The following is a 27921-nucleotide window of genomic DNA, read 5'->3' as shown; positions in this document are numbered from 1 at the left end:
GTGAATAAATATCCATATGAGTTAATTAAGCCAAAAAGAGATACAGATATTATAATGGACTGGGATTATGGCATGAAGCATGTCAGCTAGCTGCCGCAATGTAGGCTTCAGCCATAACCATCTGAATTATCGAACTTGCATGCTGCCTTCTTTCTCCTAGTACTTCATAGTATCCGCAATTCTATCCAACGCATCAAGTAATCTAGCCTCTGGAACTGCAACCGTCATTCTTACCCAGCCGTAGTGGTTCAGGTTGCCAGAAAATTCCTTCCAGCCTCCAAAGCCGCGAAGGCTTGAGACCACGACCCCAGCTTGTTTCAACCTTTCAAGTCCCTCGTCTTCCTCTACAAGATTCGCAGCCTGCTTTAATAATTTCACCGTGACATAGGGGCCAGCATGCGGATATATAAACGGAGTTCCCCATTCGCGGAATCGTGCCATAGCAGTTTTGTGAGCTTCTGCAAGACGTGTTGCTGCTAGTCCAATGAGAACTGGTAGCTCTTTTGATTTGAGAAGATGGGTTGCTGCTATGGAGGAGAGACAGGACGTATGAATGGTTGATAGCACGTAGACCGAAGCCAGCAAAGATTTGCAGCTCGCATCTTGGTTTATGAGGAAACCCTTTATAATATGTTAGTCATCGAAGTATTTGTAGGATAATCAGCCTTACCAGACGCAAACCACTTGAACCAAAATCCTTACTCAAGCTCCATATAATATGAATTTTATTTGGAGATAAGGGCTGAGTCTTTTGATCCTCTAACTCAGGGTGCTCATAAGTCAACCTGAGCGCAGAGACGAAAGGCGCTCCGGCATCACCGTCAAACCCTCGCTTTCCTTGCAGGTCACTTATGGCGTATAGCTCATCAGAGATATAGTGCAATTCATTTTTTTGACAAAAGAAAATTGCTTCTCTGAGATCTGCTTCATGGTAGCACTGGGCAAATGGATTATGGGGATTGGTTACGATAAGAGCTCGCACGCGGCTTTTGTCTGCGATACTTTCATATGCTTCATTTAAGGATGAAAGTAAGGACCCGTGAAGTATCTCGTAGTTACACCCATCGACAGGTATTTCATACTTTGTGATGACCGGCACTATCTTTACTTTGGCTCGGAGTCTGAAATGAAAATCAAAACCATCTGTACTGATTAGTGCTTGTCTCAATGATGGGATGAGTCACAAACTCCAATACGGGGCGGGTACTAGCACAACATCCCCTTCATCACAAATGCTGAATAATAGTGAATCAAGACACGACGTAGCGCCAGGTGTAGCTACTATATGCTCTGGGTGGACAGGGCTACGCGGCTTGAAGTAAGTGTTGAAGAAGTCTGCTGCCGATTCAAGCAGCAGTGCATCGCCACCAAAGCTATGAGTGTAGGACAAATGCTAATGTTGAGATGAGCCTTATAATGCAAACGATTACATGAGGTCACACCTACTTCTTCCTTCAAATGGCTTTGAATAGCTTCCTTGTAGAGACGTTGAAGCTCAGGTCGAATGAGCCAGTTCTCGGCTGTGGCAAGATCTATCTTATCAGAAGATCTGTCGTTCAGAGTTGATGAAACTGTGGGCAAAATTGCTGCTACAGTATCTCTCATACGAGGAGAAAGAATCTCAGTCGATCTCATGATTTAGGTCTGGGAGGGTAATAGAACGATATCCACAAAGTAACTAGTAGACTGAAATGGTTGAAATGGATGTAAATTATCCTGTTCTGTATGGAATCTGCGGATTGACATCTCTACGTCGGAGGCAAACTGGCATTGCACTTCAAAGGTTAAGCATACGTCCGGCTACCGCTGGGTCTCCGACCGCTATGTCTCCGCAACTTTCGGGCCGCCTAAAATTGTGCATTTTGTCTCGCCTATCCCTCAAGGTTCGCGACATCCTTAATAGGGATGGTGGTTTTTCCAGAGCTTGGGCTAATTTTGACCTCCGATATGGGGTAATTGGCATCATATTCACGGAAAGGATAGATAATCTAGGATCGATCAGTAAAAGGACAAGATCAGGAATTGCTCTGCTCACCAAAGCCAGGGAATCTATGAAATTGCCTGTCCAGCAAGTCAAAGAATTTGTTTTATTAAGAAATGTAATTTGAGTCTGCGTGAGCCTGCTGCTTAACATAAAATCCGGTCAAAATCAAACTCATTCTCTATCAACATCTCCAAAGTAACCTGGACCCTGGAAGCAAATTCTTCCACCTCACGCAATGAGATACATGAGTCATCATACTCTATCCTGAGCATCAAACGACCATCCGAAACCTCCATAAACTCAAACATCAGCTTGAACTTGGCACCATTTGCCCATATATGGCGAGATTCAAAAGATGGGATATCCAGCTTTAGTTGGCTCATCATTCTGCCATCTAGAAACGTGACCATTATGTCAAAAACGGGATGATTGGGATATTGGCGGTTAACGTCTAGTGCATCCACAATGCGATCCCAACAAATCGCATGTGCCACTGCGGCTTGCATGGAACATTGAGTTGATTGAAGGAAAGACGACGAGCATTGAGTGACCTTGGAATACTTTAGTCTGACAGGCAACGGTTGGAGAAACAGCCCAATCGTCTGTAGTTCATCTTCAGTTTGTCGGTGCATTGAAGGCACGCCGATAACCATGTCCATATCACTCGCATCTTGGTGAAGACAAACAGCAACAACTGCGAGAGCTAACTGCTGATTACTGCACATTTTTGTTGCAGATAGCTTCATGATAGAGGTCGAAAGATGGTGGTCAAACTGCATAGTGAAAGAGCACCCCTGATAGGTGGTTCTCAACGGTGAATCGCGTAACAGCTTTGGCGCTTGCGGTAAATCCCCTAGATAATCCCTCCAGAAATCAATAGCAGATTCGGAAGACGAATCTACCAGTGACGTAGAGTCAGCGTAAAAAGGCCTCTTTTGTATAGGGTGCCCATGATAAAGTCGAGATGCATCCTGAAGAAGAAGGCTGAGGGTAGTGTAGTCTGCTACAACATGACTGATGACAACCATGAGCTTGTTCCTGGCCACAATGACACGTATGGGACTTTCGAGTGTCAGATCGAAAGGACGGTTTGCTTGTTTCCAAAAGTCAAAATCAGAAAAGGCTTCAACGCGTGGTGGTACTTGGTCACAGTATCTCGTTGAAGCCTCCCCATCAAGGCTGAATCGCGACGATAGAATCTTGTGTCTCTGCAAAACTTGATTCCAGGCATAGATCAACCTGTTTCTACAGACTGATGTTTCATTGAAAGTGGAACCAAAACAGACGTTGAAAGAAGCAGTCCCTCTTGGAGATTGGTACTTGACGAGCCACTCGTGCTCAATAGGTGAAACCCTGTCACCAAGCCGTGCACAAGGTCCAGCTCGAGCCTTTGATTGGTCTGGGCCGAGCAGGACTTGTAGGCTATCTGAAAGCCCGCGTACTGATGGGTTGGACAGGATCAGCTGAAGGGGAATTCGCGTTTTGAACGTTTCACCCAGTATTTGAGCAAGGCGTATCTGTTTCAGGGAATGTCCGCCCAAGGCGATAAAGTCTGAGTCGAGAGATACTTGCTTCGAATCTTCAATTCCAAGGACTTTGCAGACAATACATGAGACCAACCGCTGCATGTCGCTCAAAGGCTCAGTCTGGCTCTGTGAAACTCTTTGGCAGGCATCTGAAACAGCGCGGTAGTCAACCTTTCCAGCTGGCGTCATGGGAATCTTGTTCAGAGCCACAAGGTGATGTGGGATGGCGTAACGGGGCAAAGCTGTGGATATCTTGGCTTTCAGCCGTTGAATGTCGACATCTTCTGGTTGAACAACTGCCACGAGCTCATCTTGTTTTCGAGCGAGTGCGACTCCAGAAAGTTCGGGTGCTGCTCGCGAGATGCGAACCTCCAAGTCATTCAGATCTAGACGATATCCGCGCAGCTTGATTTGACGGTCGTTTCGACCAAGACAACATATTTCGCCAGTTTCGCTCCAGTATCCTCGGTCCCCTGTCCGATACATAGTCTCTCCATTTCTCATGATGGTGTCCGGGAGAAAGCGCTCTTTCGTTTGGTCATCGAGGCCTACGTATCCTCGGGCGACTTGGACACCTGCTATGTAGATCTCACCGATCATGCCGGGATGGGCGAGTCTTGCCTGCGAGTTCAAGATGTAGATTCTTGTCGTTGGGTTGGGCGTTCCGATGGTTACTGGATCGCCTGGTGTCAACCGCTTGATAGTTGCTCCTCCAGTACCTTCAGTAGGGCCATACATATTGTATAGCGTTTTAACGGACGACCAACGATCTGACACTGTCTGAGGAACCGGTTCGCCAACAAGGTACACCTTGAAATTGGGTTAGCCCTAGAGGAAAAGTCATGGACGGAGCGACTCTTACCCATTTAAGCATAGGATAGTCATCGGGATTCAGTACCCTAGCGATAGAAGGCGTTAAAATCGCTGCGTGAGCCGTGTCCAAAGCACCCAAGGGATCGGCGTTGGACGGCAAAACCAGTGTTGCACCATGCGTCAATGCGGAGAATATCTCATGAATGCTTCCATCAAATGCAACCGACATGACCTGAGCAATGCGTACTCCAGGCTGGGCAAAGAGTCTCACCTCGAGATCGCTCTGGAAAGCAACTAACCCTTCGTGGGTACACATAACACCTTTAGGGGTCCCAGTAGAACCAGAGGTAAAGCACAGATAGGCATTGGCCCATGGCTTGGGCGTCATGTCTATTTTCTGGGGTATAACAAGAGGATCTGCTAGAAGTGAGTCTATCGAGGCGCTTAAAGCACAAGTCGATGGTGTTTGGCAAAGTTGGCATGACTTCGGAGTGAGGAACAACTTCGCTTTGGCATTCCGAAACATGGTTGCTCTCAATTCTGATGGAAGGATAGGGTCTAGTGATGAGTATACACCGCCTGCCTTGAGGATACCAAAGATTGCCACGATCCAGTTGAGCGACTTTTCCGAGTGAACGCAAACGATGTCACCTTTGGATATCTTCGAGGCAATTCCGATGGCAACACGACTTGTCATGATGTCAAAGTCACGATATGTTACATGGAAAGCCCCATCATCGATGGCAATACCATCTGGATTTTTCTCTACACATCTGTTGAACAAGCTGACGAGATCATCGCTGACAGAAGTCCTTGTGGTTCGACCTGACATGCAGTTGCCGAACTTGGCTAAGAGAGCTCGGCTTGGTGCTGACACGAGAGCCTCCATAGCCGCCATGACGGGCGTGTGTATTCGAGTGATTTGTTCAAGGGCAAGTTGATAAAAATACATGATTCTCTCAGCGTCCACCGTACGGATTTTGTCCATGTGGTACTGAAACTCAAGGCTGTCAGTGTTGACAGTTATGCCCAGTGGAACATCACTCTGCTGAGACTTGTACGTCGCAACTGGTCGAATGTCGAATTCCGACCAGTCATCCTGCCATGCCTCGACAGACAGCGTCGAGTCATAATCACGACTAAATCCATGGTCCGTGCAAGTCCAGGAAAACTGCTCAAGGTCAAGAAGGCTCCTAAATAGTGAAGCGAGGAATTCCTGGACCGTAACATCTGGGTCTACAAAGATGTATAAAGGGAGCGAAGTGATAAGAGGACCGATGATCTTGTCTGAATTTGCAATGGGTATATTTCTGCCACTGAGGAGAGCACCGAAAACAACAGTCTTGCTGTCGGAGAAGCTAGACATGACAAGCGCCCATGCAGCATAAAACATAGTAGCCAGTGTGACATTGCAATGCTTTGCTGCCACTGCCAGACGACCTCGCAAATCACCTATAGGAAGCGTGATAGTTTTGGCCTCGTTGGGCTCTTTGCTCGTGTCGGGCTTTGGTAACTGTAGTGTGCCCTTGGCCTCAGGATGAAGCTGCTTCTGCCGTGACCAAAAGTCCTTTGCAAGGTTGGCGTGATCGTCTTGGTAAGTTTTTAAATCTTGCGCCCATTCCCAAAAGGATGGCATAGTCCTTGGAACTTGGCCGTTGGCGACTCTTAGTACGTTGCGGAGAAGAAGCTGGGCTGAAATGCCATCGGTCAGGGCATGGTGTACTGTCCAAACAATTTGAGAGCTACCGTTGTTTGTATCTTGAGGCAAAACGGTGAGCCTGGAACCGATGGAGGTTGTCGTTGCTTCATCTTCTGATGGATTTTCGATCCATATAAATCGTGAATGCTGGGTACCAGACAACGGTGCTACCCAAGTCGTATCAAAGATATCCGCTTGTTCGACAATAATCCTCCACGCTTCCCGAAGTTTATTGATGTCTTCGTTTCGATGCACCATGGTAAACTGGATCATGTTCATTCGGCTGTGCTTGAGCGTCCCGTGGATTAGCGCCAGCTGCATCTCTGTGGCCTGCTGGGCCCCTTGTGCCGTAGATATGGGGTCGAAACGATAGGTCGGCAAACTTTCTCCAGGAGGAGACACAATGTTTCCTGACGTGGGCGCGGAGGAACATATGCTGGAACATGATGTACTAAAGCTAGAGTCGTTCAAGCTGGACATAGGATCTCTTTCCGCGGGAGAGACTGTCTGCCAGTCGCTCTCAGACAGAACAGTTGAAGAGTCTGGGGAGGCCGGATCGACTTGGACGTCATATTGATCAATTGATGGGTATTCGATGAGGCTGAAAAGATGTTCAAGTGAGGTGCTCGTGAGAATCGTCTCTCGTGTGACCGTTATTCCTCTTTTACGGAAATGGTTTGCAAGAGACGTTGCTCTGAGCGAGTCTCCTCCATTCTGAATGAAACTTGAATCAAGGTCCAGATCCTTGACGGCAACATTGAGGATTAGGGCCACAGTATTGAGCATATCGTTATTCATCGCATTGTCCATGGTTGATAGTGTGTTGCTGCAGAGTCTTGTGGCCTTTACAAGGTGCTCTGATCATAGAACGCCTCAATATACCAGTGGGATCACTCCTTTTGTGATTACTCCCATGAGTCGACCAGGAGCGCTGCTGCAAGTCCAAATTGAGGTTGACCTGTCACGCGCTGCATCGGGCCATCGGTGTCCTGCACAACTATAGCATAACTCCTTCGGCCCGTCGGTTGTCAAGAGTCTAATCCTCCGAAAAGCACCTCACAAGGTTAAAAATATCTCACACTTAACCATCTGTCTCCTTCCGAAACTAAAACAATCTGTTTACCCAGGCTAATATATGCGCTCTCATATTATTCTTGCAATGTCAACCGCAAACACCACTTTTGACGCCCTTGTTATAGGGGGCGGTCCAGCTGGACTGTCAGTAGCAACCGGCCTCGTGCGCCAGGTCTACAAAGTAGCCGTCTTCGACTCTGGAGTTTACCGCAATGCCCCGTCTAACCACATGCATAACTTCGCTGCGTGGGATCACATGTCACCAGCCGAGTTTCGTTCCAAGGCTCGCCAAGACCTCTTAGGCCGTTATGCAAACCTAGTGCAGTTTGTAGACAAGCAGGTAGACGTTGCCAAGAAAACTGACTCTGGCTTTGAGCTTGTTGATGCGGATGGCATTACTTGGACAGGCAGAAAGCTGTTCCTTGCTACAGGATGGAAGGATCTTTTCCCTGATATTCCCGGTTACCCTGAGTGCTGGGCCAAAGGAATGTGAGTGTCGGAGTTTCTTGAACCCCCAAGATGGAACCCTGAGTTCACTAACACCCTCAGCTTTCACTGCCTCTTCTGCCATGGGTATGAGGATCGAGGCAAACCATCTGCAGGTGTCCTGGGTATGAACTTCAGTGGCAGCTCACCTATGGCACTCCATCTTGCTCGCATGGTCCTTCGGCTGGCTGACAAAGCTGTAATCTATACCAACGGAGGAGACAGTCTTGGAGAACAAATCAAGTCAGACCTCACAGCCACTGGTACAGACGGGGCCAAGAGTCGCATCACAGTAGACAATCGCAAAATCGCGGGCATCTCAATGAAGTCTACAGACAGCTCGGACATTGTGATCAAGTTCGAGGATGGCTCTGAGGTGGTTGAGGGATTTTTGGCCCACGGGCCGATGGGGCAGATTAATGGGCCATTTGCCGAGCAGCTTGGGCTTGAACTTACACCGACCGGCGACATCAAGACGGAGGGTCAGATGTTTGAGACTCAAGTCAAGGGGGTTTTTGCAGTGGGAGATTGTGCTACCATGATGAAGGCAGTGTCCCAAGCAATTGGTATGGGTTGTCTGGCAGCTGGTGCGGCGGCCGCTCAACTTGGCGCTGAGCTAGCTTGATGCCAGATGGGACATGTTCACATGAACACGCTGCTGTTTTTCAGAAATGAGTATGTTTTGAACTTTCTAAAGCAATCCTCCTGTATTGGTCTGCACAACCCTACCTGAATCTTTGTGTGACTGAAGCTCTTGCTTCACGCCAATCTGATAGCCTTACTCGTGAATGGAGTCTTAGCTGTCGGTAGTAATCTAGGGTATCCCCCCGCAAAATGTGATCCGACCCAATAAACCAATTAAATGCTTAAACGGTTCTTCTCGCTCTAAATCACACTTGCGAACACTCTAGCCTTTGACAGATAGTTTCCGTATGCATTTTTCTCGTGTACGTTCTATGAAGCCGAATGCCGACAAAGTTTTGCTACTCCGAGGTTTCTCTGACACGGACCGAAACAACTGGAGTCTTATTAGCTGCCTGCAGTTATCTGGACCGAAATGAACATGCGGACCATTCCACATAGAGCTCTGTGTTGTCCTCTAACCAATCACTATTTGGTCACGTAGGTATATATTTTACTACTACTCCTGGAATGCTAAGCGATATACAACGGTACAAGAGCTAGTCTTTCACTGAAGTAATACTGTTGTTTTGTTATCACTCTCAACTCACTATGTCGCTTATCCAAACCCTTGTCCAGCTTGAGGCATCTTTGACAGCGTTCCTCTCAGTGCTGACCAATGATGGGGTCAAAAAAGAATTACAAGAGCTTTTGCACAATGACCAAGCTTTGCCGGACAAGGACACCTTGCAGCGTGCTACATCGGTAGTGGACAAGCTGGGAGAAATGCAATCAATATTGGAACCGGCCCATCTTATCCTCGCCGATCACTTTTTCGGTAATATACTCCCAAACCTATCCGTTATTCAGTTATTTATGGACTAACCAGGCACTTAGGATACACTGATACCAAATGTCTCGTTGCAGCGGTAGATCTGGATGTTCCTGGTCATCTGGCCACCGGTTCAAAGACGTTGGAGGAGCTGGCTACTGCGACGAATGCAACTCCACTTAGGCTTGGCCAAATCCTTCGTCCTCTCTACACCAAAGGAGTTTTCTCCTATGAACCTGCGAAGGGGAGGTATGCTTTGAATCATGTATCCAGACTATTACTCAAAGATCATACAACTCAGTGGCATAACTGGGTGACCCTATACGGCAATCAATTCTTCGATATCGCAAGAGGCATCCCAGAAGCTGTTCGTGCAGGCTCTACACGATGTGCCGCGCAGGTCAACTTCGACACTGACTTGGATATGTTTGCTTATTTTGAAAGCAAAGGCTGGGTTCCGCAACTACACAAGACCCTTGGCGGAGGTGCCAACGCGATGGCCCCTGGAATTCTGGCAGACTATCCTTGGCATGAGATTGGAGATAAAACTATCATGGATATCGGAGGGGGTAGCGGGGCTCTACTAGCTTCGGTCCTACGAGCTAATCCCGGGATGTCGGGGGCTCTCTTTGACCGACCGGCTGTGATAGATCACATCAGTCCTTTCTTTACTAAAGGTGGTCATTTTGAAGACCTGGAAAGCCGCGTACCACGCGGAAATCTCATATCTGGAAACTTTCTCGAGAAATTACCCCAGTATGAGGTTTACACAATGAAGTGGTGCCTTCATGACTGGGATGATGATACTGTTGTCAAGATTCTGAAGACTATTCGGCAGGCTATCATTGTCGCCGAAGCAAGCCGCTTGGTGGTGTTGGAGTCCGTCTTGTCCGACACTAAAAGTGGTAGGCTTTCGGTGTACGGAGACATCAACATGATGATGACTGTCAATGGCCAAGAAAGGACCGAAGCTAAATGGAACGAACTAGCTGAAAGAGCTGGATGGCGGACCGAGAGGATCTGGCCGTTGAGGAATGCTTGGGTACAGGCTATTGACTTGAGGCCATAAAGGTATTTGCAGAGATGAAATGCCGATATGGTGTTCGGTCCGCTGTTTTTGATAATTGGCTATTTATTTCATCTAGATACAGGCATCAACTTCAAACAGCACTAATTTAGAAATACTATCACATCTCAAGAGTCATCATGGCGAGTGGTGAAATAGTCAAAGGAGACCTTGATGCCGATGGCAGGGTGGTCCTCTACATCATCAAAGGTACAGCTCGAAATACAGGCATTCTAGACCTTGAAGCTGACTAAGTAGCTGATGCCACATCGTATATCAACTACATCAAACCGATTATTCTAGCCGAAGAGCTAAGAACTCCCTATGTCCTTTCCATCATCGATACCAAGGACGAATGGTTCTACAAAATCCATCCGGAGCGCTACGTCCCATCTCTTAAGGACCGCGATCCGGAAACTGGACAAGATGTTATTGTTTTTGAAGGCACTGCCTGTCTCCAGTATCTCGCGGACCGATCGGATAATAATGGAGAGTGGACAGGAAGAACAGCGGCCGAGAAGGGAGCTGTGCTTTCATGGACGGCCTATCAGACCGCTGGGCTGGGGTAGGCCGACTGGAGACGTGAGACATGGGAGGATGCTTGCTAATGAAGGGTCTAGGGCTACGGCAAAGTATTGGCTCTACTTTTTGAAAGGGTACCCGAATAGACAAGAGCCAGTTCAGCTTCCAAGGACAATCGAGAAGTAAGTTGCTGGACCGCAGTACTCAATCGTGTATAAATTACTCACTCGGTACTTTAGACTGCACCAGAACACAACGAAGCAATGGGATATTCTTAACAAACGCCTTTCGGAACCCGGGCAGAGATATATCGCTTTAAAGGACCGTCCCACATTGGCAGACTTGTCTTATCTTCCATTTGCCATGCCTTGGATGTTTAATCTGTTTGGTGTAGATATAAAGGATTGGCCGGCCGTTGATGAGTGGGCCCAAAGGATGCTGGACCGGCCCGCTGTGAAGGACGTTCTGGAGAGAGCGCCACGATTCGGCCATGACTAGCAAATACCGACGTTTCATCTGGTGGAAAGCTTGTGTCAGTGATAGTAGATGTGAATAATTGTACCTTGGTAGCCGAGGGTATGGGCCGAAAAGGTGGCAACGGACACCGAAATAGGCCTGCCACTACCGAGCCAGCCTCCGGTCTTAAGGTGGGGCTCGAACGGTAAGCCGCCCAAACGGTTTCAACTTTCTACTCTAGAGCAGAGCCAAAGTTTAGATATCCATCCATTGACGCCTGTATTACCAGACCACTAATGAATCACATTCAATCCGAACCCATCCATCAAGATGATTGAACTTCCTAAAACCCACGCACTTCATGACTTGACGATTATAACTTGGAGTCCTTTCATAGGGCCGTTTCTCGTTCTATTTTTCCTTGGTCTGAGGGTAGTTGACCGACCAGTGAACTGGTTACTGTCAACTATTATTGATGTGTGCCACTCTGATCATTTTTTACACACCAATTGCTTACATTGTACAGGCGTTCTTATCCAGGCGTCATCAAGTCCGGGACGTTGGGGCCGGAAAACCCTTTCCGTCAAACAGATACTGGTTCCCCAGTGGCCAAGGAGACGCAGCCAAGTTCCTCCACGGCAAAGAGAACAGTATTAAATGGGAGTCAGAGTATGGACCCATCTACCGTATATGGTCAGGCTCAAACCCTGAAGTGTACGTACGCCCTGCAATATCAGATAATTGTCGCCTAATCTATCATAGTGTTGTCACAAGGCCTGAAGACGTCCAGCAGGTTTTCAAGGATTCAGACAAACACATCAAAGCAGTTAATAATAACTCGGGGTACGTCCTGGGGCAATTGCTTGGAAAATGTGTTGGTCTCGTGAGCCAGAATGAATGGAGACGGGTCAGAGAGGTCTCAGAAGTTGCATTCATACCAAGTACGGTACCGAAATACTTGGAAACTATACAGAAGCGAACCATACGTCACTTCAAGACCCTTGAAGCCGGAGACAACTTACCCAATGGAGTCATCGATCCAGCAGCAGACTTGAAGATGCTCCCTTTTTGGATCATTGCTGATGTGCTCTATGGAAGTTTGTCAAGGAAAATGGAAAAGACTCTTGCTGAACTTGCACCTCTGCGCGAAGACATATTTCGCAAGGTCATGGAAGGCGGTTTGTCGAGATTCAACTGGTCACGATTTTTCCCTACCCAAACCAACAAATCTCTTAAATCATTCAAAGACCAGTGGATTAAGTTTAATCAGGATGCCTTTGATCGAGCTGTCCACGCTGGATCTCGACCCCCAATCGTGGACCTCTATAATGCTGTAACTTCCGCCACGATGACCCAAGAGCATCTCTTGCACACCCTCGATGAGACGCTCTTTGCCAATCTGGACGTTACATTGGGGGCTATCTCTTGGAACCTCGTGTTCTTAGCCGCCTACCCTCAGAACCAACGGCGTATTCTTGATGAAGTACGAGAATGGAAACAACGCCCAAAGGGAGGGGACTTCAACAACTACTTCACTGATTCAACCACCTACCTATCGGCATGCATATTGGAATCATCCCGGCTCCGGCCCCTCGCTGCCTTTTCCGTTCCGCAGGCAATTCCAACAGACCGTGTCATCAGTGGGTATCTCTTTCCCGCTGGCACCAACTTCATCGTCGACGCATACGCTTTGAATCAGCGGAACCAGTTCTGGGGAAAAAACAGTCTTGAATATCACCCAGAGCGCTTTCTATCTCTCAGTCCAGTCAAACTCAGGTATAACTTTTGGAGGTTTGGCTTTGGGCCGCGGCAGTGCATGGGAAAGTACGTGGCGGATATGATGTTGAAAGTAATTCTGGTTCATTTGGTGGAGGGTTTTGAATTGCAACTTACCGGTGATCAAGCCGAAGAATGGAAGAGGGATCCTGACACTTGGATAAATCACCCGGAAATGAAGTTGAAATGCATGATCAGACAGAAGAGTTAGATCAACTCGTAATGGTGTTGCATTAATAGAAAGCTCTATTCCTGTAAGGCTCTGGCATGTTTGAGTATTCTGAAAAGCCCCCCGTAACTTATCACTACTGTAGCCAGCGCGTCCTCTGTCCTTGGGAGAAAGCTACTCATAATATGTAACACAGCTATGTCCTTATAGTGCAGTTTACTAGGCTTGGATCACACGAGAACTGGCCAGAGGTTCGCCCTTGACTGGTTTCTTGCCTGTGTATTTAACTACAGTCTGCAGTTAATTTAAAAGTAACTTTCTTAATTAACAGATAATAGATATCTATACTAGACGCTTTATGTATAGTAGTAATATTGGAAAAATATATTTTATCTAAAGCAGATAATAAGGTGAATATAAAACCCATTACTATACCGGCTATAACTCTTAGAAACACTCCGTTTAGTACTAGATCTCTTAGATATTCTCTTTTGAATACCTCTAGAATACTTTTAACAGTCTCTGTATTAATACCAGTCGTGGTAAGGCACTTATTTCCCTTTCAGGCAGGGTTGCAGCGGAAGCGTGCGGCCAAGGTTGTTCTGTGGAAGAATATATAAAAGCCATGTATAGGGCTATAATGCTTAAGATTGTTCATTCGAATCTCAAGGCCTCAGAACTGTTACAGTATAGTGGGAAGTTTTGGGATGTTGGCTTAATGTGTCTCGTTGAGGTCTTACAAGATTTTAGTATTCATTAATTATTGGCTAAGCTGGGAAGTATTCGGCCGAGAAATTGGTGCTCAAACTATGTACGGAACAGCCGCACAATAGCCTGAAATAAAAGAGAAACAAGAAAGCTTGCATCAGGTCCAAAACTTGTTTTAGCTCTAAAAATAATCTCTTGAATAGAGTCCGGCAGTATGCTGCTGAGAAACGCACTCGGGACAGACTTTACAGCTAATCTTTTCTAGGGATGTACGTTTGCAAATTCCAAGCGGCTAGACACTTCTAACCAACAACTCCCCCCGCTTTCCTCTACACTCAAAGGAGACATACGCGATATGCTGACATTTAGCGAAGTATTGAGTTTAAGACTAATGGCATTCTATGGGGTCCAGATAAGATACGGAGTAGTGAGTGTTCTCATTCCTTGGACCTCATTGCCATTGCCAGGATCTCGGAGCGGATAAACCACTATCCGCTCGGCGCGAACCCCTGGCACCCTGGCATTTACCCTAGAACGCAATGATAATAAACCCGAGGTACCAGATGGGGACAGACAATAAGAAACGCTGTGCACACGATGAAGCTACTGAGCAGCAGGTCTGTCTAATAAATATCTGTATAAATCTTGTCGTTGGAAATACTGCAGCCTCGGGAAAATATACGTTTTTACATTAAGGTATGTGTCCGGAATCAGAAATCCGTTCAGTAAAGTAAGGCGATAAAAGGTGGGTTGCATTAGAAGAACATTGTATCTAAAATCCGGTTGGCCAAGCTAGGATCCGAATCCGTCGCTTAAATCTACGACGGAACGGCGGCATGATAGCCTTGGGAAAAAGAAAACCGAGAACGCTTCCATCAGCCATCGCCAAGGTATGGCCCCAAAATTTGCTCAGCTTTCAACATGACCTCAAAATGGCGAGCCCGGCAGCACAATGCTGACAAGAGCGTTCGAGACAAACTTTGTAGCTATTTTGTTCCAGACTCCTGGAGGAAACTCACCGGGTCTAAGCGGCGAGACAATTCCACCAACTAATTCCTCCAGTTTACTTAGGCGAGACATACGAGTGTACTCTGTAAGGCTATTGGCATTCTGTCAAGTCCAGAATCAGCTAGTGCTTGTTCTTGGTAGGACATCCCTGTAATTTCGTATAGCCCGTCCTGTAGCCAATGTGACTTTTTATCCACAGCTTCAGCTTCAATTACGTAGATCCAAATTGTACCATTATAGGCTTGGTGTGTGAGGCGCGTGCTCTAAGCATCAGTGGCGCTTTCTATCAACTCAAAATAACACTCTTATCAAAGGCATGGAGTATTTCTATTCTAGTACTGATTCTCCGTGTGAGCTGATCTGGTGGATATAGTGTAAGCCATCACTCGAAACGCTATGCGAATTCAGCAGGTCATTAGAGAAAAGGCGCTTCGAGACGCTGAAAAATCACTCGCTTCCACGGATTTTCGGCATACTAAAGAATGGTCTTGGGAAAGCTCTCGCGGCCCACAGTAAACTTCTTTAGTGCAAGCCTAAAAAAAACCGTAATAGATTAACGGTCGAGATAACGGTTAGAACTAAATGCGGAACCCATCCGACCTGCCTGGGTCTCGAACTTGGAGCCCCTCCGTGTGTATTGACATGCCGGTATCCGAGCTCACAGACGTGGCGGACATTTGTAATAAAGAAAACTGCACTTTGTACTGTAAGCACAGTGAGTTTGCAGACTTTATTATCTTGTTGTGATTATCGGTGTCTATATTGAAAAGTCAAGGCAATGCTGTTGACCTGGTTGTCGAGTTTGTACTAAGCTGAACTTAATTACTCGTATTTTGCAACATCGGCCCAGGCCTAAGCATGGAATTTGAGGAATGTAATCGAACCTTAACGCCTGATTTGGCTTAAACTGAGAGATGAATAAACCTTTGATGCAGAAGAGGAAAAAAAACAAGATTAAAGATAAAGGGTCTCTAAAAGCTCCCTTGAACTGCATCGATTGTGTATCAGTTACTTCTGTCTCTCGTTGACTACCAGCTCACGCGTCATGAAGCTTCAAATCGGACTTTTGGTCCTCTGGGCCAGTACCGCAATGGCAGCCTGTCAACCAGGCCCTTATACTAGCGGTAACAATGTGGTACTGTCAGTTCAATGCTCAACAACCTGGATGGGCACGTACTACTCATATCCCAGCGTTTCGTCTGAGGATAGTTGCTGGGATGCATGCGCGAACGATGTGCAATGCGTTGGAGCTCAGTGGGATGGCAGATTTTATGATTGTACGCTGTTCAGCCAAGTTTCTGTTACAAGCGGTGGCATCAGCGGACAGGACATAGCTATTGTCCAGTCGCGACCGTCTTCAACCACTTCGTCTGCACCATCTACATCATCAACATCAACAGCTCCAACCTGCACGAGCGGCACTCAACTAGGTACGAATTATCAGTTTGAGGTTTATTGCGATGCAAGATTCCTCACATTCACAACACTCTCGTTGCTTGGACCTGGGTACACCCTCCAGTCATGTTTACAAGCATGTGATGCCAATAGTCAGTGTAAAGGTGCAACCTTTGTGACCTCAAATACATATTGCAATTTGTATTCCGCGACATCAGGATCGCCAGTTTCAGACACGACGTTTGATCTTATCGTCAAAGGGCAACCCTTGTCATCATCATCAACATCTACAACATCATTGAGCTCTTCAAGCTCATCAGCCACTTCAGCATCGTCAGCCGATTCGACCTCATCATCATCTTCAGTCGATCTAACGTCCTCATTATCCTCAACATCTTCAGCCGACTCAACATCGTCAGCGCCTCCAACATCCTCAACATCAGCTGCTCCAACCTGCCAAGCTGGTACCTATTATGGCACAATCAACCAGTTTACAGTTACATGTAATAGCTCGCTAAATACATATAATACAATATCTAGCCTTAGAAGTGGATATACCTTATAGATATGCTTGCAAGCTTGCAATGCTAATAGTTAATGTAGTAATATAACTTATAATAAGTAATTTACGTACTATACTATATATATAGGTATCTTAACTATATACTTAACTACAGGCACTAATTTTATTTTAAAGATAGGCCTAATACCTTTATTATTATTATTAGTCTTATTAACCTTAGCATTATTAGCGCCTCTAATATCCTCGACATTAGCTACTTTAACCTGCCAAGCTGGTACCTATTATAGTATAATTAACCAGTTTATAGTTATATATAATAGCTTGCTAAATACATATAATATAATATCTAGCCTTAGAAGTAAATATACCCTGCAAATATGCTTGCAGGCTTACGATGCTAATAGTTAATATAGTAGTATAACTTATAATAAGTAATTTATATACTGCACTATATATACAGGTATCTTAACTATATACTTAACTACAGGCACTGATTTTATTTTAAAGATAGGCCTAATACCTTTATTATTATTATCAGTCTTATTAACCTTAGCATCGTCAGCGCCTCTAATATCCTCGATATTAGCTGCTTTAACCTGCCAAGCTGGTACCTATGATGGCACAATCAATCAGTTTACAGTTACATGTGATGCACTCCCTAATTCCTATGGCAGTATAATCCCTCTGGGATTAGGATTTACCTTTCAGGCATGTTTACAGGCATGCGATACGGACAGCCAATGTAATGCTGCAAGTTATTCGGAGAAACTCCACGCCTGCATTACGTATGTTGGTGCCAGTTCCCCAGGCTTCCAAGCAGGCACCGAATACATTGTCAAGATAGGCCCAATACCTTCATCATCGTCATCAGTCTCATCAACCTCAACATCTTCAGTTGATTCGACCTCATCATCGTCAGCCGATCTAACGTCTTCAACATCCTTGACATCTACTACATCTTCATCTTCAGCAGGTTCAACCTCTTCGACAGCTTCATCAACATCATCGGCATCGTCAGCCATTTTAACCACATCGACATCCTCAACATCTACGTCATCGACAACAATAGGGTCTACAACTGAATCTTTGACGTCTACATCGTCTATATCGTCTACATCGTCTATATTATCTACATCGTCTATATCGTTTACATCGTCTACAACTGAATCTTTAACGTCTACATCGTCTACAACTGAATCTTTGACGTCTACATCGTCTATATCGTCTACATCGTCTACAACTGAATCTTTGACGTCTATATCGTCTACATCGTCTACATCGTCTACATCCCCTACATCGTCTATGTCTAAGTCGTCTACGTCTACGTCGTCTACGTCTACGTCGTCTACGTCTACGTCTACGTCTATATTTACGTCTACGTCTATATCTACGTCTGCGTTATTTACAACTTTGTCTTCATCAGCTGCATTGTCTATAACTACTTCACCAACATCTACAACATCTGCCCAATCAATAACCTCATTAACCTCTACTGTTTTACCGACATCATCAGAGCCCATCTCATCACAAATCATGTCACAATCATCACAGTCTGAGTCTCAGTCTGAGTCCCAGTATACGTCTCTGTCCACATCAAAGATTGCATCAGAGTCTACTTCAGAGCCTGGAACATCAACCTCAGAAGGATCTTCTCTTCGCTCCTCTACATTCAGCAGTACAACAACCCCGACTACCTCCACGTTCACCATCGTGTCCTCTGTCGGTACCCAAAGCACAAGCTCAGAGACATCAACCAGCGAGGCAACAACTATCTCTTTCAGTTCTACAGCACCAGGGGCAAGCGTCACCAGCACCAGTCAGAGTACGACCAGCACGGAGTCCACAGTACTAACCACCCAACAACAGTCCTTGCCAGTCACAAGCGTTTCAGCATCAGAATCTCCAACTTCGCCTTCCTTGACTTCCTTGACGACTTCATCAACTCCTTCTACAAGCCCAAGAAATATCCCCGTTCTTAATGGTTATGATTTCATCGCGTGTCTGCGATCCGACGAGGGATTTCCAACCTTTACGGAGGTGGCAACCCAGGCCAACATGACCACAGAGATCTGTGTCAAATTGGCTGCTGGGAGCATTTACGTCGGTGTCTATGAACAGTGAGTGTTTCGACGTTGAAGAGTGTTCATGCTAACTCCTTCTAGGACTTGCTACAAGGCTGATTCCCTCGCCGGATCAGAAATTGTACAAGATGAGCGCTGTAGCCTCCCGTGTCCTGGTGACCCTAGCCTATTTTGTGGAGGCACGACTGGTGGTGCAGGCAGACGCCGTGCCATTCCGTCTAATCGTTTCTTGACAATCTATCGCCAAGCAGTCTCTTCTTCTTCCTTCTTTTCTTCTTCATCATCCTCCTCCTCCTCCTCCTCCTCTCCCTCCTCTTTCTCGCCTTCGCAATCTTCACAAGCTTCAGTAACACAGACTTTGTCATCAACATCCAAGTCAAATGCTGCGACAACCTACACTCTATCAGTATCCTCCTCTTCAATCTCTTCTCGAAAGACTACAGTATCTTCAGTCATCTCTGAGTTGAGTTCAATTTCTGGCACTCCATCTCCAATCACTCCCGGCCCCATCCGAACCATCCACGTCACCAAGGGTGTGACTGTCACAGAGATTATCATTGCAGCGACAGTAACCACTGTCACATATGTTACTCTCCATCCAAGTCAGCCAGGAGCTCTTACCACTACTTGCGTAACATTGACCCTGCAATATACTGCCTGCGGTTGCGATCACCAAGAGTATCCACCGGTAGATATGACTACAATCATCTCGCCCTGCCAAGCCTGTGGCTATCAGGGGCAAGATATCGTCACCATGGTGGTTCCAGTCGCTGCTTGTGAGACTGGTAGTGTGAACCATGGATCTTCTGGCTGGTATGACGGTCATCGGATTCAACCTGGCCATGGAGTAGATGTCGGATCCCAACCTCAACCAACACAAGGACAACAGAACGACAACGGACCAGGCTACGAGATCGGACCATCAAATATTGCAGCCGCCACCCAGGGACCAGGAGACGAAGAACAAGGCAACCAACATGTTAACTCCCTGTCTACACAAGGACAACAGAATGGTAACGAATCGGAGTATGCTAATGGACCCTTGAATACTGGGGCCGCCACTCAAGGATCAGAAGGCAAAGCACAAAACCAACAGACAGCCAATCCGTTGCCAACACAAGGCCAACAACACAGCGGCGGACCGAATTCAAAAGATGGACCCTTGGATACTGAGGCCGGAGCCAGTGGATCAGCAAATGAAGCACAGAACAAAGAGTCACCCGGCCCTTCGCCCGCATCAGGCCAGCACAACACCGATCGACAAGGTGACGAGAACCATCAGTCATATGTTACAACACAGCCTTCACCAGAGCACAATGTTAAGAACGGACCGTTTGCCTCACCATCTCAATCTATTAACGCTCTGAATCCTTCCAAGCTCTCGTCCGGTCCCCAGGACCAGCAACCTTCCTCAGGCGGCCTAACAATAGAAGCAAGCGTTGTACCAGCGCCTCAGCCTGGCACTAAGACTGGTCCTTCTGATAAAGCATCTGGCCATGGGAATAGCCCAGCTATCTCAACGACGTTCGCCACCGAGGTAGAAGCCACTAAGGACACTGAGGCATCCGGGTCGACACATAGCCATAGTCCTTTGGAACCTGGGGAGGCTTCATCTATTCCATCGATGGTTCCCTCATCAGAAGCACACAGACATCAGATCATGTCCTGCCGTATGGTTGTTGTGATAGTCGGGATGGTGTTGCTACTCCAGTGATGTACCATGGCTTAGTTTTTCGGATCATGGCCCAAGTTGGTCTAGTTCATACATTTACCGTGAACTGGGAAGGGTGAAAGAGATGAACTGCTGAAGGAAGTGAGGAATGACCTCACCACAGTAGTACTTGGACTTCTCGAAGCACAAAAGGCCATTCTTGTGTGGAGTAATGGAGCTGGGGGGAGGGAGAGTAAGGTCGAAAATGGACGTAATTGGGTTGAAGGGTACAAGGAAGCTCGATTGTATAAGAGACAATAGACCCGGTGGAGATTTGGGTAGATTTGTGGTTGCGAACCGCCTTAACTTCTGTTGTATATTATTCGTCTTACTAGAATTCACAGTCTGAACGCTGAAATGGCGTCGTGTTTCTTATTCGTCCTGGAATAACGTTCATGCGATTATGTGCACCGTGCCAGGGTGAATAGTCAAAGGTGTTGATTGTAAGTCTGGCCATGTTAATATGGCATCCGAGTCAAAACGATAACCGTTTTTGGTAATCAGCGATAAAGATCATGCCTCCGAGGGGTGCCGAAAGGAGACTCCCGAACGCGGGCAAACAGCCTCCGGGGCTCCGCTATGAGTACGACTACCCACCTATGAGGAGTATGCACCTTTCATCATGAGTTGTATTGCAGAAGTACTGTCTAAAGCAGTATCCATTTAGAATCCTTCTTACACGCTGTTGGCTGGAAAATAACTCGTGGCCCAGCTGTATAGTGCCCTCACCTTCTCCTGCGCCTACCAAGGGGCTACCGATGCACACAGACTATGCCGACTAATCACACGAATAATACAGCGAACGTTACCAAGACTTCAATCCGTGCCACAAGTCTAGGGCTTGTTCTTGTTAACTAAGATGGCAGAACTATGAAGAGGGTCTATACAAGGGTGTTTTGCCTGATAAAGGGTAGTTCCTATCGACCTCACCCTCACGGTGTAAGAGCACTCGGCTGTTCCTCAGATTGAAGCTTTGTGGCAGCCCAGTTCAAGTCTTGTTATACTCCCTAGCCTCATCGCTTAGAATCAGGGTAGCACTGAGAGTAGAATGGGTTTAGAATCTTGCAGTAGAAGCCCTTGCCACACTGCATGTTCCCGGTCCACTCATTGCCACCGCACTGCTGATACTGTCCCTGGGCCTTGGAGACGGGGAGGGCTAAGATAGCGGCACTGGCCCTCTCTGCGACGGTGACGATGTAGGAACTGGGGTTGGTGGTGACCATGCCCGGGAAGATAGAAGCGTCGGTAACGAAGAGGTTGTCAGTGCCATAGACCTTGGTGTTGAGGTCAACGACAGCAGTACCGCCTTGGCGACCATCATCCTTGCCGAGCTTGTTGGTGCCAATCCAGTGGTTGGCACGGCGGTTGCTCCACGACACGACCATCTGTATACACCATTAGACACTACCTTGGACGCCAGAAGAGATTAATGAACCACTTACATCGTCGACATATTTCTGGGAGGTGACACCAGGAGCGGGCTGGAGCCATTCCAGACCCTGCACACCAGAAAGAGCTTTGCGAAGGTTGTCGAGGGCTGTCACAACAGCCTTCTTGTCTTCTGGATCATTGAGGTAGGGGTTACCAGAGACGACGGTGTTGAGAGCACTTGTAATGGTCATGCGACCGCGTGACTTAGCCCCACGGCCGAGGTACTGGCTAATGGTGATGGACTCTGGTTCACGAGTTAGGTCTAGTCTGATCCATTGCACCGGCTGTCAAAGGTTACTTACTGTTGCTAGTCTCGCCGAGACTGGGCTCAACACGAGCGGTCCACTGCATTGATCTAGCTCGGCCATCAGCACCAGGAATCTCGTCAAAGATGATCGGGCCAATGTTGGGGGCAGCTTGAGCGAGAATGCCGGAGCGCCCATCTACATCCAAGTCAGCCTACATAGTTGAGTTGGAGAACACCGTGAATACTGACCTAGGTACTTCTTCTTATCAGTTGGGATGGGGTCATCGTAGGCCTCGTAGAAGTCGTAGAACACGACATCGGGGTGCTTTATCACTGTGTCGGTCTACCATACTGTTAGCCGGATAATCTGGTGACTGTGCTGAGTATATGATATGTGCTTACATTGGTATGGTCCTCGAGATTATAGCCGACAGGGAGGTTGATCCACTGCTCTTTAGCGATCATCGAGTTACCATCGCGACTAGAGTTGGCCACAACACTGAGCTGGTCATCTGGGCCAATACCACCTATGAACCATGATTAGAACTAACAAACTCTAACATCGTGCGGATAAGAAAAGACTCACTGCGAAGGAGAATCTTAGCGCTGCCGAAAGTGCCAGCTGCAAGAACAACGCGACCAGTCTCGGGAGTCAGCTTGACAGTGCCGACATAACCAGCGCCAGAAAAGGGCTCGACTTCAAGGGCGGTAACGTGACCACCGGAGCGAATAACACGCCTGACCTGGGTGTTGGTCCAGTACTTGAAGTTGTTGCGCGCTTTTGCAGAAACGAGATACGTAGCAAGAGGCCCACCGCGCTCACCATTGGAGAACATGTAGGGTGTATGTGTATAAGTACGGTTCTTCGCGGCCGGCTGCTCAAGAGCGTTTACCTCCTTCCAGCCAGCCTTGTCAAGTGCTCCAGCAACAATCTTGTAGCCCTGGTCGAGGTATAGCTTACCATCCATAGACGGGACACGCGTACCTGGAATACGGCCAAAGACACGCTGTTCGTAAGTGGCCATATCTTTAGCCTTCCAGCCATCGGGAAAGTTAAAGTCCCAGTCTGTTGGGTTGGGTCGCCACCACAGACCAGCGTTGATGGCGGTGCCTCCACCGAGAACACAACCGGCCATCTGATCGGTGTCAGGGCAGGCAATGCCGGAAGAGTCAGCCCAAATCTCATTGCATAGACCGGGAACATCGAAACGAGTCAGGTTGGTGCCTGCGAGCCAGTCTGGTTTACGGGTACCGCCCCAACGACCAGAGGATGGAGGCCCCTTCTCAATGAGAAGGACCTTCTTACCAGCCTCGCTGAGACGGTCGGCTACGGGGATACCACCAGCGCCACCGCCGACAACGACGTAATCGTATGTCTCGTCTGGCACGGGGGTACCGCTAGGTGCAGCCGTGGAGGTAGGCTGACTGGTGGCGGTAGAAGTAGGCTGCCCACTACCACAGTCACCCTCGACAACCTTGGTGGCAAGCTTAGCCCACGTATCATACTTGCTGTTGAAGGCGTTGCTAGTAAGTTGGCCACCAAAGATACTCTGGGTGTCGTGCTGGAGCATACTGGCCTCGCGGGGACACTCCGGGTCGATCACATTGGTGGTGCTATGAGCCCAACCGAGAACAGCAATCGAAGATGTGGTTGCCAATTGACCCGAGTTTCCGTCTTGTGACCAGGAAGTGCAGCCCTGGCAGCGGTAGATAAGAGTGAAGCCATCCGCAGTGATGCTGGAAGAGATCTGGGTCAGAACAGCCTTACCCTTGTACGGGACAGGCTCGACCTGGGCGTTGGCCCAAAGGAAGGACGTAAGAATATCGCCATCGTGAGGGTAGGCCATGAGTAAGAGCGAGTTTGTCATGGGTCCGCCGTAGGAGAGACCGCACCATCCAGTGCCCTTCCCGCTGGGAGTCGCGCAGTTCTGTTTTCACGGTCAGAAAAGGAACGACATCGACATCGAATACGGTAGTGCCTTACGAGGTATCCGATGAACTCATCGGCGTTTGTGGTCTGGCCATTGGCGGGAAAACTGAAACCGAAAGTCATGCGGGCTGCAGTCCATGTGTCAAAGACGATCCCAGTGTCGGGGTCGGTGTAGGATGCGGGCGTTGATTGTTGAGCAGACACATAATTGGCAACTTGTCAATATTAGCACTCTAAAAATGCCGAAGCTGAATATATTCAGACTCACGAGGCGCAAGGGCCAGAAGCCATAGCGAGCGGTAGGAAACCATGATGACGAATCCCCAGTCGACGATTGGTGAAAGCCGTGGATAGATTCTCCGGAACCGTGATTTCGAAAAACAGGGCAGAAGTCGCATTCATATACCAATGAGAGACATGATCAGCCAAAGCGCAGTCCAATATGACCAAGGACCGATGCCGCATTTAGATGCTACAGTGGACGCTCCGAAAGAAAGCAAAATAGGGTGCGCCCTAGCAGGGATCTCTGTCGGATGAAACGAAGCTCATCCCTCTCCCCAGTTGATAACGGAGACGCGGGCCTTGTTTCCAACATTATCTTTATGCTTAACATTAATCTGCGACGGAAATTTCTCTACCCCAAACAAACTCGTGGTCCTTCATTTTACAAGTGCCGAACGAGCGAGGATGGCGCGAGATGCGAGCATCAGCTATCAGATCTGCCAATGATTACAAAATGGCATTTCGAGTTCGGTGGCTTATATCCGTACTCGTACTTCTACCGTATCTTCGGTCAGCTTCTTTTCGATGCGCTCCCTTCACCCAAAATTGTTGAATTACCCAATGTGTATCAAGATCCGTTATTTCCAGAAGCGGGTGTCGGAGGTTAATGCTCCTTTTCTCCCCGCAATCACCTGATAGTGGTTGAGCGGCACGGTGCTCCGGGGGTGGGCTCCCCTGCTCAGGCACAGCCAGTCAGATTGACAGTGACCCCCCATACACCTAAGCTCCTCTGTAATCGTAGTGTAACGTTGGCGCCAAAATTGCCGTCCGCCTTGTCAAAAGTACTCGCGCGTGTTTGTGCTAATGCGAGCCCAATGCATGTTTCCCGGTTATCTCATCAATTAGTTTAAGAATCTGGAGGTAAATGGATTGGCGCTGTTTTGGCAATATTGATAGGTTCTGTATCTCTTCACTATAACCGGTAATTACAACAGCATGTAGGAGCCACGGATAAGGTTATGACTCTTCAGAACCATGGCCTTCTTATCACTGGTGCGTAGAGTTACATTCCAAGGCGTAAAATACAGAATCTATAAGAATCAATCGCTCCCTCTTCGAAAATTTAACTTGCCAGACTTCGGCTACGTAATAATTGATATCCTCCTTGAACTACTGTCATAAAGCCCCCATCCAGATTAACGACATCAAATTTGAACTGTTTGAGAATGCAGTAAGCCAAACAGCCGCGGTAGCCAACTTGACAGTATACCAGAGTTGATCTTGATCTATCCAGAGCGGCCAACTGTTGCCTCAGGTTGTTGAGCGGAAGGTTGACTGCCTGATAAAGATGACCACGAGCAAACTCCTCGGGAGAGCGGACATCTACAACTTGCATTTTGTCGAGTTTCTCTCTGATGAGCTCTTCACCTTGGACAATCTTGCAGTCTCCGCGAAGAATATTAGATGCGACAGAACCAACCATGTTGACTGTGTCTTTTGCCGAGCCATATGGTGGCGCGTATCCCAACTCAAGATGCTCGAGATCAAAGACCGTGCTGCCAAACTGCATTGCTGTCGCCAGCACGTCGATTCGCTTGTCAACACCACTTTTGCCTATAATCTGCGCTCCCATAATGTGCCCTGTTTCCTTCCGGAAAGCAAGTCTGATAGTCATTGTTTGTGAGCCTGGAAAATATCCTGCATGATCTGGAGGGTGCACCGTGACCGAAAGAGGATCATGGCCAAGCTGACGGAGCACTTGAGTCGAAAGTCCGACAAAGCCGAGCGTCAGACCAAACACCCGACAGACGGGTGTGCCAATATTTCCTCGATAATTCACCGTCTTGCCGCAGATATGGTCAGCCGCCATTCGACCTTGTCTGTTGGCGGGGCCAGCCAGGGCGAGCATTGCCGGCTTTTCCATGACATTATTTTGTGTCTCAACCATATCCCCGACTGCATATATGTCAGGGTCAGATGTTTGCATGTGAGTGTTGACGCTGACTCCTGTCGCGCCCAACACCAAACCTGCCTGCTTTGCCAGACGTGTTCTGGCCCTGACTCCGGCAGCTAAAATCACCACGTCGGCGGGTATTGCGAGTCCACTAGATAGGATGACTCGGGATTTATCGATCATCTGGGCCGACTCATTCAAGGATAGCTAAATTCCGTTTTCGCGGAGTTCTGAGTGAAGTTCTTCAGCCATCTCGCTATCAATTGGCGGAAATACATGCGATCCATACTCGACAATTGAAACATCGAGTCCAAGCCTGCGCAAGTTCTCAGCCACCTCAATACCGATAAATCCGGCCCCAATTACACACACATACTTTACATCGCGATCTGACAGCAAATCATGTACATTTTGGAGGTCAGTAATTGTTTGCATTGTGGCAACGTTGTCCAATTCCGCCCCAGCACATGGAGGCCGAAATGCCTCGGCACCTTGGGCAAGTATGAGCTTGTCGTAGCCAAACTGACGCATACAGCCATCTCCTTCAGTCCATACACTGACTGAATGTCTTGCACGATCGATAATGACGACTTCAGCTCCAAGATGAACATCAATATTGAATCGCTGCTTGAAGTCATTTGGCGTGCGGAGGATCAGCTCTTCGTCATGCTCAATAACCTTGCCCAGCGCGTAGGGGATGCCGCAGTTGGCGAAGCCGGTATAAGCTCCCTGTTCGAACACAGCGATGATGGTTGATTCGTCGAGACGTCGAAGACGGGTGGCCGCGGACATACCGCCCGCAACGCCACCGACAATAATGATTCTTCGAGGCATTGTGAGAAAATAGTAATGTGATTAGGAGTTGTGAACTCGCGAGAGAACTATGGGCCTTTTAATCAGCAGAATTATAACCTTTTACTGCGATTTTATTAGATTCTTAATTTATCAATCGCAGTATAAACTAAACCCCGAGGCAAGCGCTGATTTCTTAGTTCGGCGATTGAGTATTTGCGTCAAAACAACTCGTACGATGACAATCACGTTGATAGCTGGTGATATTTGTGAGTTCAAAGACATAAATACTCAGACATAAATAGCCAAAAATTCCGCGAAACTCTCATGGCTATTATAGCAGCCTTGCCAAACCTTACTCGATTCTGTTGTTAGTCTCCACAAAACGTCAGATCATGAGGATACAATCACGACATGTAAAGATTATTTAAAGTTTATATCCCGAGATCGCCGATAGCTTAGAGCCTTCAACTTTTCCATGATACAATATATTTCTTTCTTTATGACCTGGAAAGAAACAATTGCAAAAAGAATAGCTTAGAGAATTCGAAGTCCAAATGCAAAAGCACGGAGGTTATAATTAACATGGACTACTTTATGAGAAAGCCTTAGTTTCACAAGTATCAGCAGAGACGCTACCACGGGATAGGCCAGGTGAATAAGCCTTGCTTGTTTGAACTGGGATACGTAGCGCTCGACCCATCTCTCTCATTTCGTGACAAGCAGTCAGCGCCTGCAATGAGATTCCTTCTTCCTAACACTTTCAAGGTTAGCTAGAGTAAAAGTCACTTCATTTGTCTGCTCAGAAATAGCCTGCAAGTACCTGTAGCTATATAACTAGGAAAACCATGGCGCTGTTGTGCCTTTAGGATGGAGCCTTAAGCCTCCAGTCTCT

General features: G+C 47.4%; 9 protein-coding genes across 9 annotated transcripts; 5 read left to right on the top strand and 4 right to left on the bottom strand.

The window, feature by feature from the left end:
* Positions 1-156: 156 nt before the first annotated feature.
* Positions 157-6832, bottom strand: FSUBG_10550 (non-ribosomal peptide synthetase; the record flags this gene model as incomplete). The annotated part of the gene is made up of 6 exons (XM_036675139.1): positions 157-621; positions 671-862; positions 1208-1393; positions 1447-1549; positions 2243-4320; positions 4373-6832. 6 exons carry the CDS (start codon positions 6830-6832, stop codon positions 157-159), a joined length of 5484 nt encoding a protein of 1827 aa, XP_036533992.1.
* Positions 6833-7181: 349 nt separating this feature from the next.
* FSUBG_10549 (thioredoxin reductase) lies at positions 7182-8207 on the top strand (the record flags this gene model as incomplete). The annotated part of the gene is made up of 2 exons (XM_036675137.1): positions 7182-7585; positions 7646-8207. 2 exons carry the CDS (start codon positions 7182-7184, stop codon positions 8205-8207), a joined length of 966 nt encoding a protein of 321 aa, XP_036533991.1.
* Positions 8208-8815: 608 nt separating this feature from the next.
* On the top strand, positions 8816-10104 carry FSUBG_10548 (O-methyltransferase; the record flags this gene model as incomplete). The annotated part of the gene is made up of 2 exons (XM_036675136.1): positions 8816-9041; positions 9101-10104. The coding sequence occupies 2 exons, from the start codon at positions 8816-8818 to the stop codon at positions 10102-10104; spliced, it is 1230 nt and encodes a 409-aa protein (XP_036533990.1).
* Positions 10105-10241: 137 nt separating this feature from the next.
* Positions 10242-11121, top strand: FSUBG_10547 (trichodiene oxygenase cytochrome P450; the record flags this gene model as incomplete). Its single annotated transcript, XM_036675135.1, has 4 exons — positions 10242-10311; positions 10360-10666; positions 10722-10805; positions 10863-11121. The coding sequence occupies 4 exons, from the start codon at positions 10242-10244 to the stop codon at positions 11119-11121; spliced, it is 720 nt and encodes a 239-aa protein (XP_036533989.1).
* A 288-nt stretch (positions 11122-11409) lies between these two features.
* Positions 11410-13066, top strand: FSUBG_10546 (cytochrome P450 monooxygenase monooxygenase; the record flags this gene model as incomplete). Its single annotated transcript, XM_036675134.1, has 3 exons — positions 11410-11556; positions 11606-11793; positions 11842-13066. 3 exons carry the CDS (start codon positions 11410-11412, stop codon positions 13064-13066), a joined length of 1560 nt encoding a protein of 519 aa, XP_036533988.1.
* Positions 13067-16288: 3222 nt separating this feature from the next.
* On the bottom strand, positions 16289-18178 carry FSUBG_10545 (uncharacterized protein; the record flags this gene model as incomplete). Its single annotated transcript, XM_036675133.1, has 2 exons — positions 16289-16603; positions 17444-18178. 2 exons carry the CDS (start codon positions 18176-18178, stop codon positions 16289-16291), a joined length of 1050 nt encoding a protein of 349 aa, XP_036533987.1.
* A 13-nt stretch (positions 18179-18191) lies between these two features.
* On the top strand, positions 18192-20453 carry FSUBG_10544 (extracellular alpha-1 4-glucan glucosidase; the record flags this gene model as incomplete). Its single annotated transcript, XM_036675132.1, has 2 exons — positions 18192-18775; positions 18821-20453. 2 exons carry the CDS (start codon positions 18192-18194, stop codon positions 20451-20453), a joined length of 2217 nt encoding a protein of 738 aa, XP_036533986.1.
* A 1010-nt stretch (positions 20454-21463) lies between these two features.
* Positions 21464-24369, bottom strand: FSUBG_10543 (cellobiose dehydrogenase; the record flags this gene model as incomplete). The annotated part of the gene is made up of 8 exons (XM_036675131.1): positions 21464-21835; positions 21893-22125; positions 22184-22324; positions 22378-22471; positions 22531-22655; positions 22715-24056; positions 24113-24273; positions 24327-24369. The coding sequence occupies 8 exons, from the start codon at positions 24367-24369 to the stop codon at positions 21464-21466; spliced, it is 2511 nt and encodes an 836-aa protein (XP_036533985.1).
* Positions 24370-25403: 1034 nt separating this feature from the next.
* On the bottom strand, positions 25404-27068 carry FSUBG_10542 (Coenzyme A disulfide reductase; the record flags this gene model as incomplete). The annotated part of the gene is made up of 3 exons (XM_036675130.1): positions 25404-26441; positions 26511-26550; positions 26611-27068. 3 exons carry the CDS (start codon positions 27066-27068, stop codon positions 25404-25406), a joined length of 1536 nt encoding a protein of 511 aa, XP_036533984.1.
* Positions 27069-27921: the final 853 nt, after the last annotated feature.

This window comes from Fusarium subglutinans (genome assembly GCF_013396075.1).
Source record: "Fusarium subglutinans strain NRRL 66333 chromosome Unknown NRRL66333_c0000184, whole genome shotgun sequence".
In the NCBI taxonomy this organism is placed as follows: Eukaryota; Fungi; Ascomycota; class Sordariomycetes; order Hypocreales; family Nectriaceae; genus Fusarium; species Fusarium subglutinans.
Note: the sequence above shows the minus strand (reverse complement) of the source record. Positions and strands in the feature narration are given on the sequence as shown.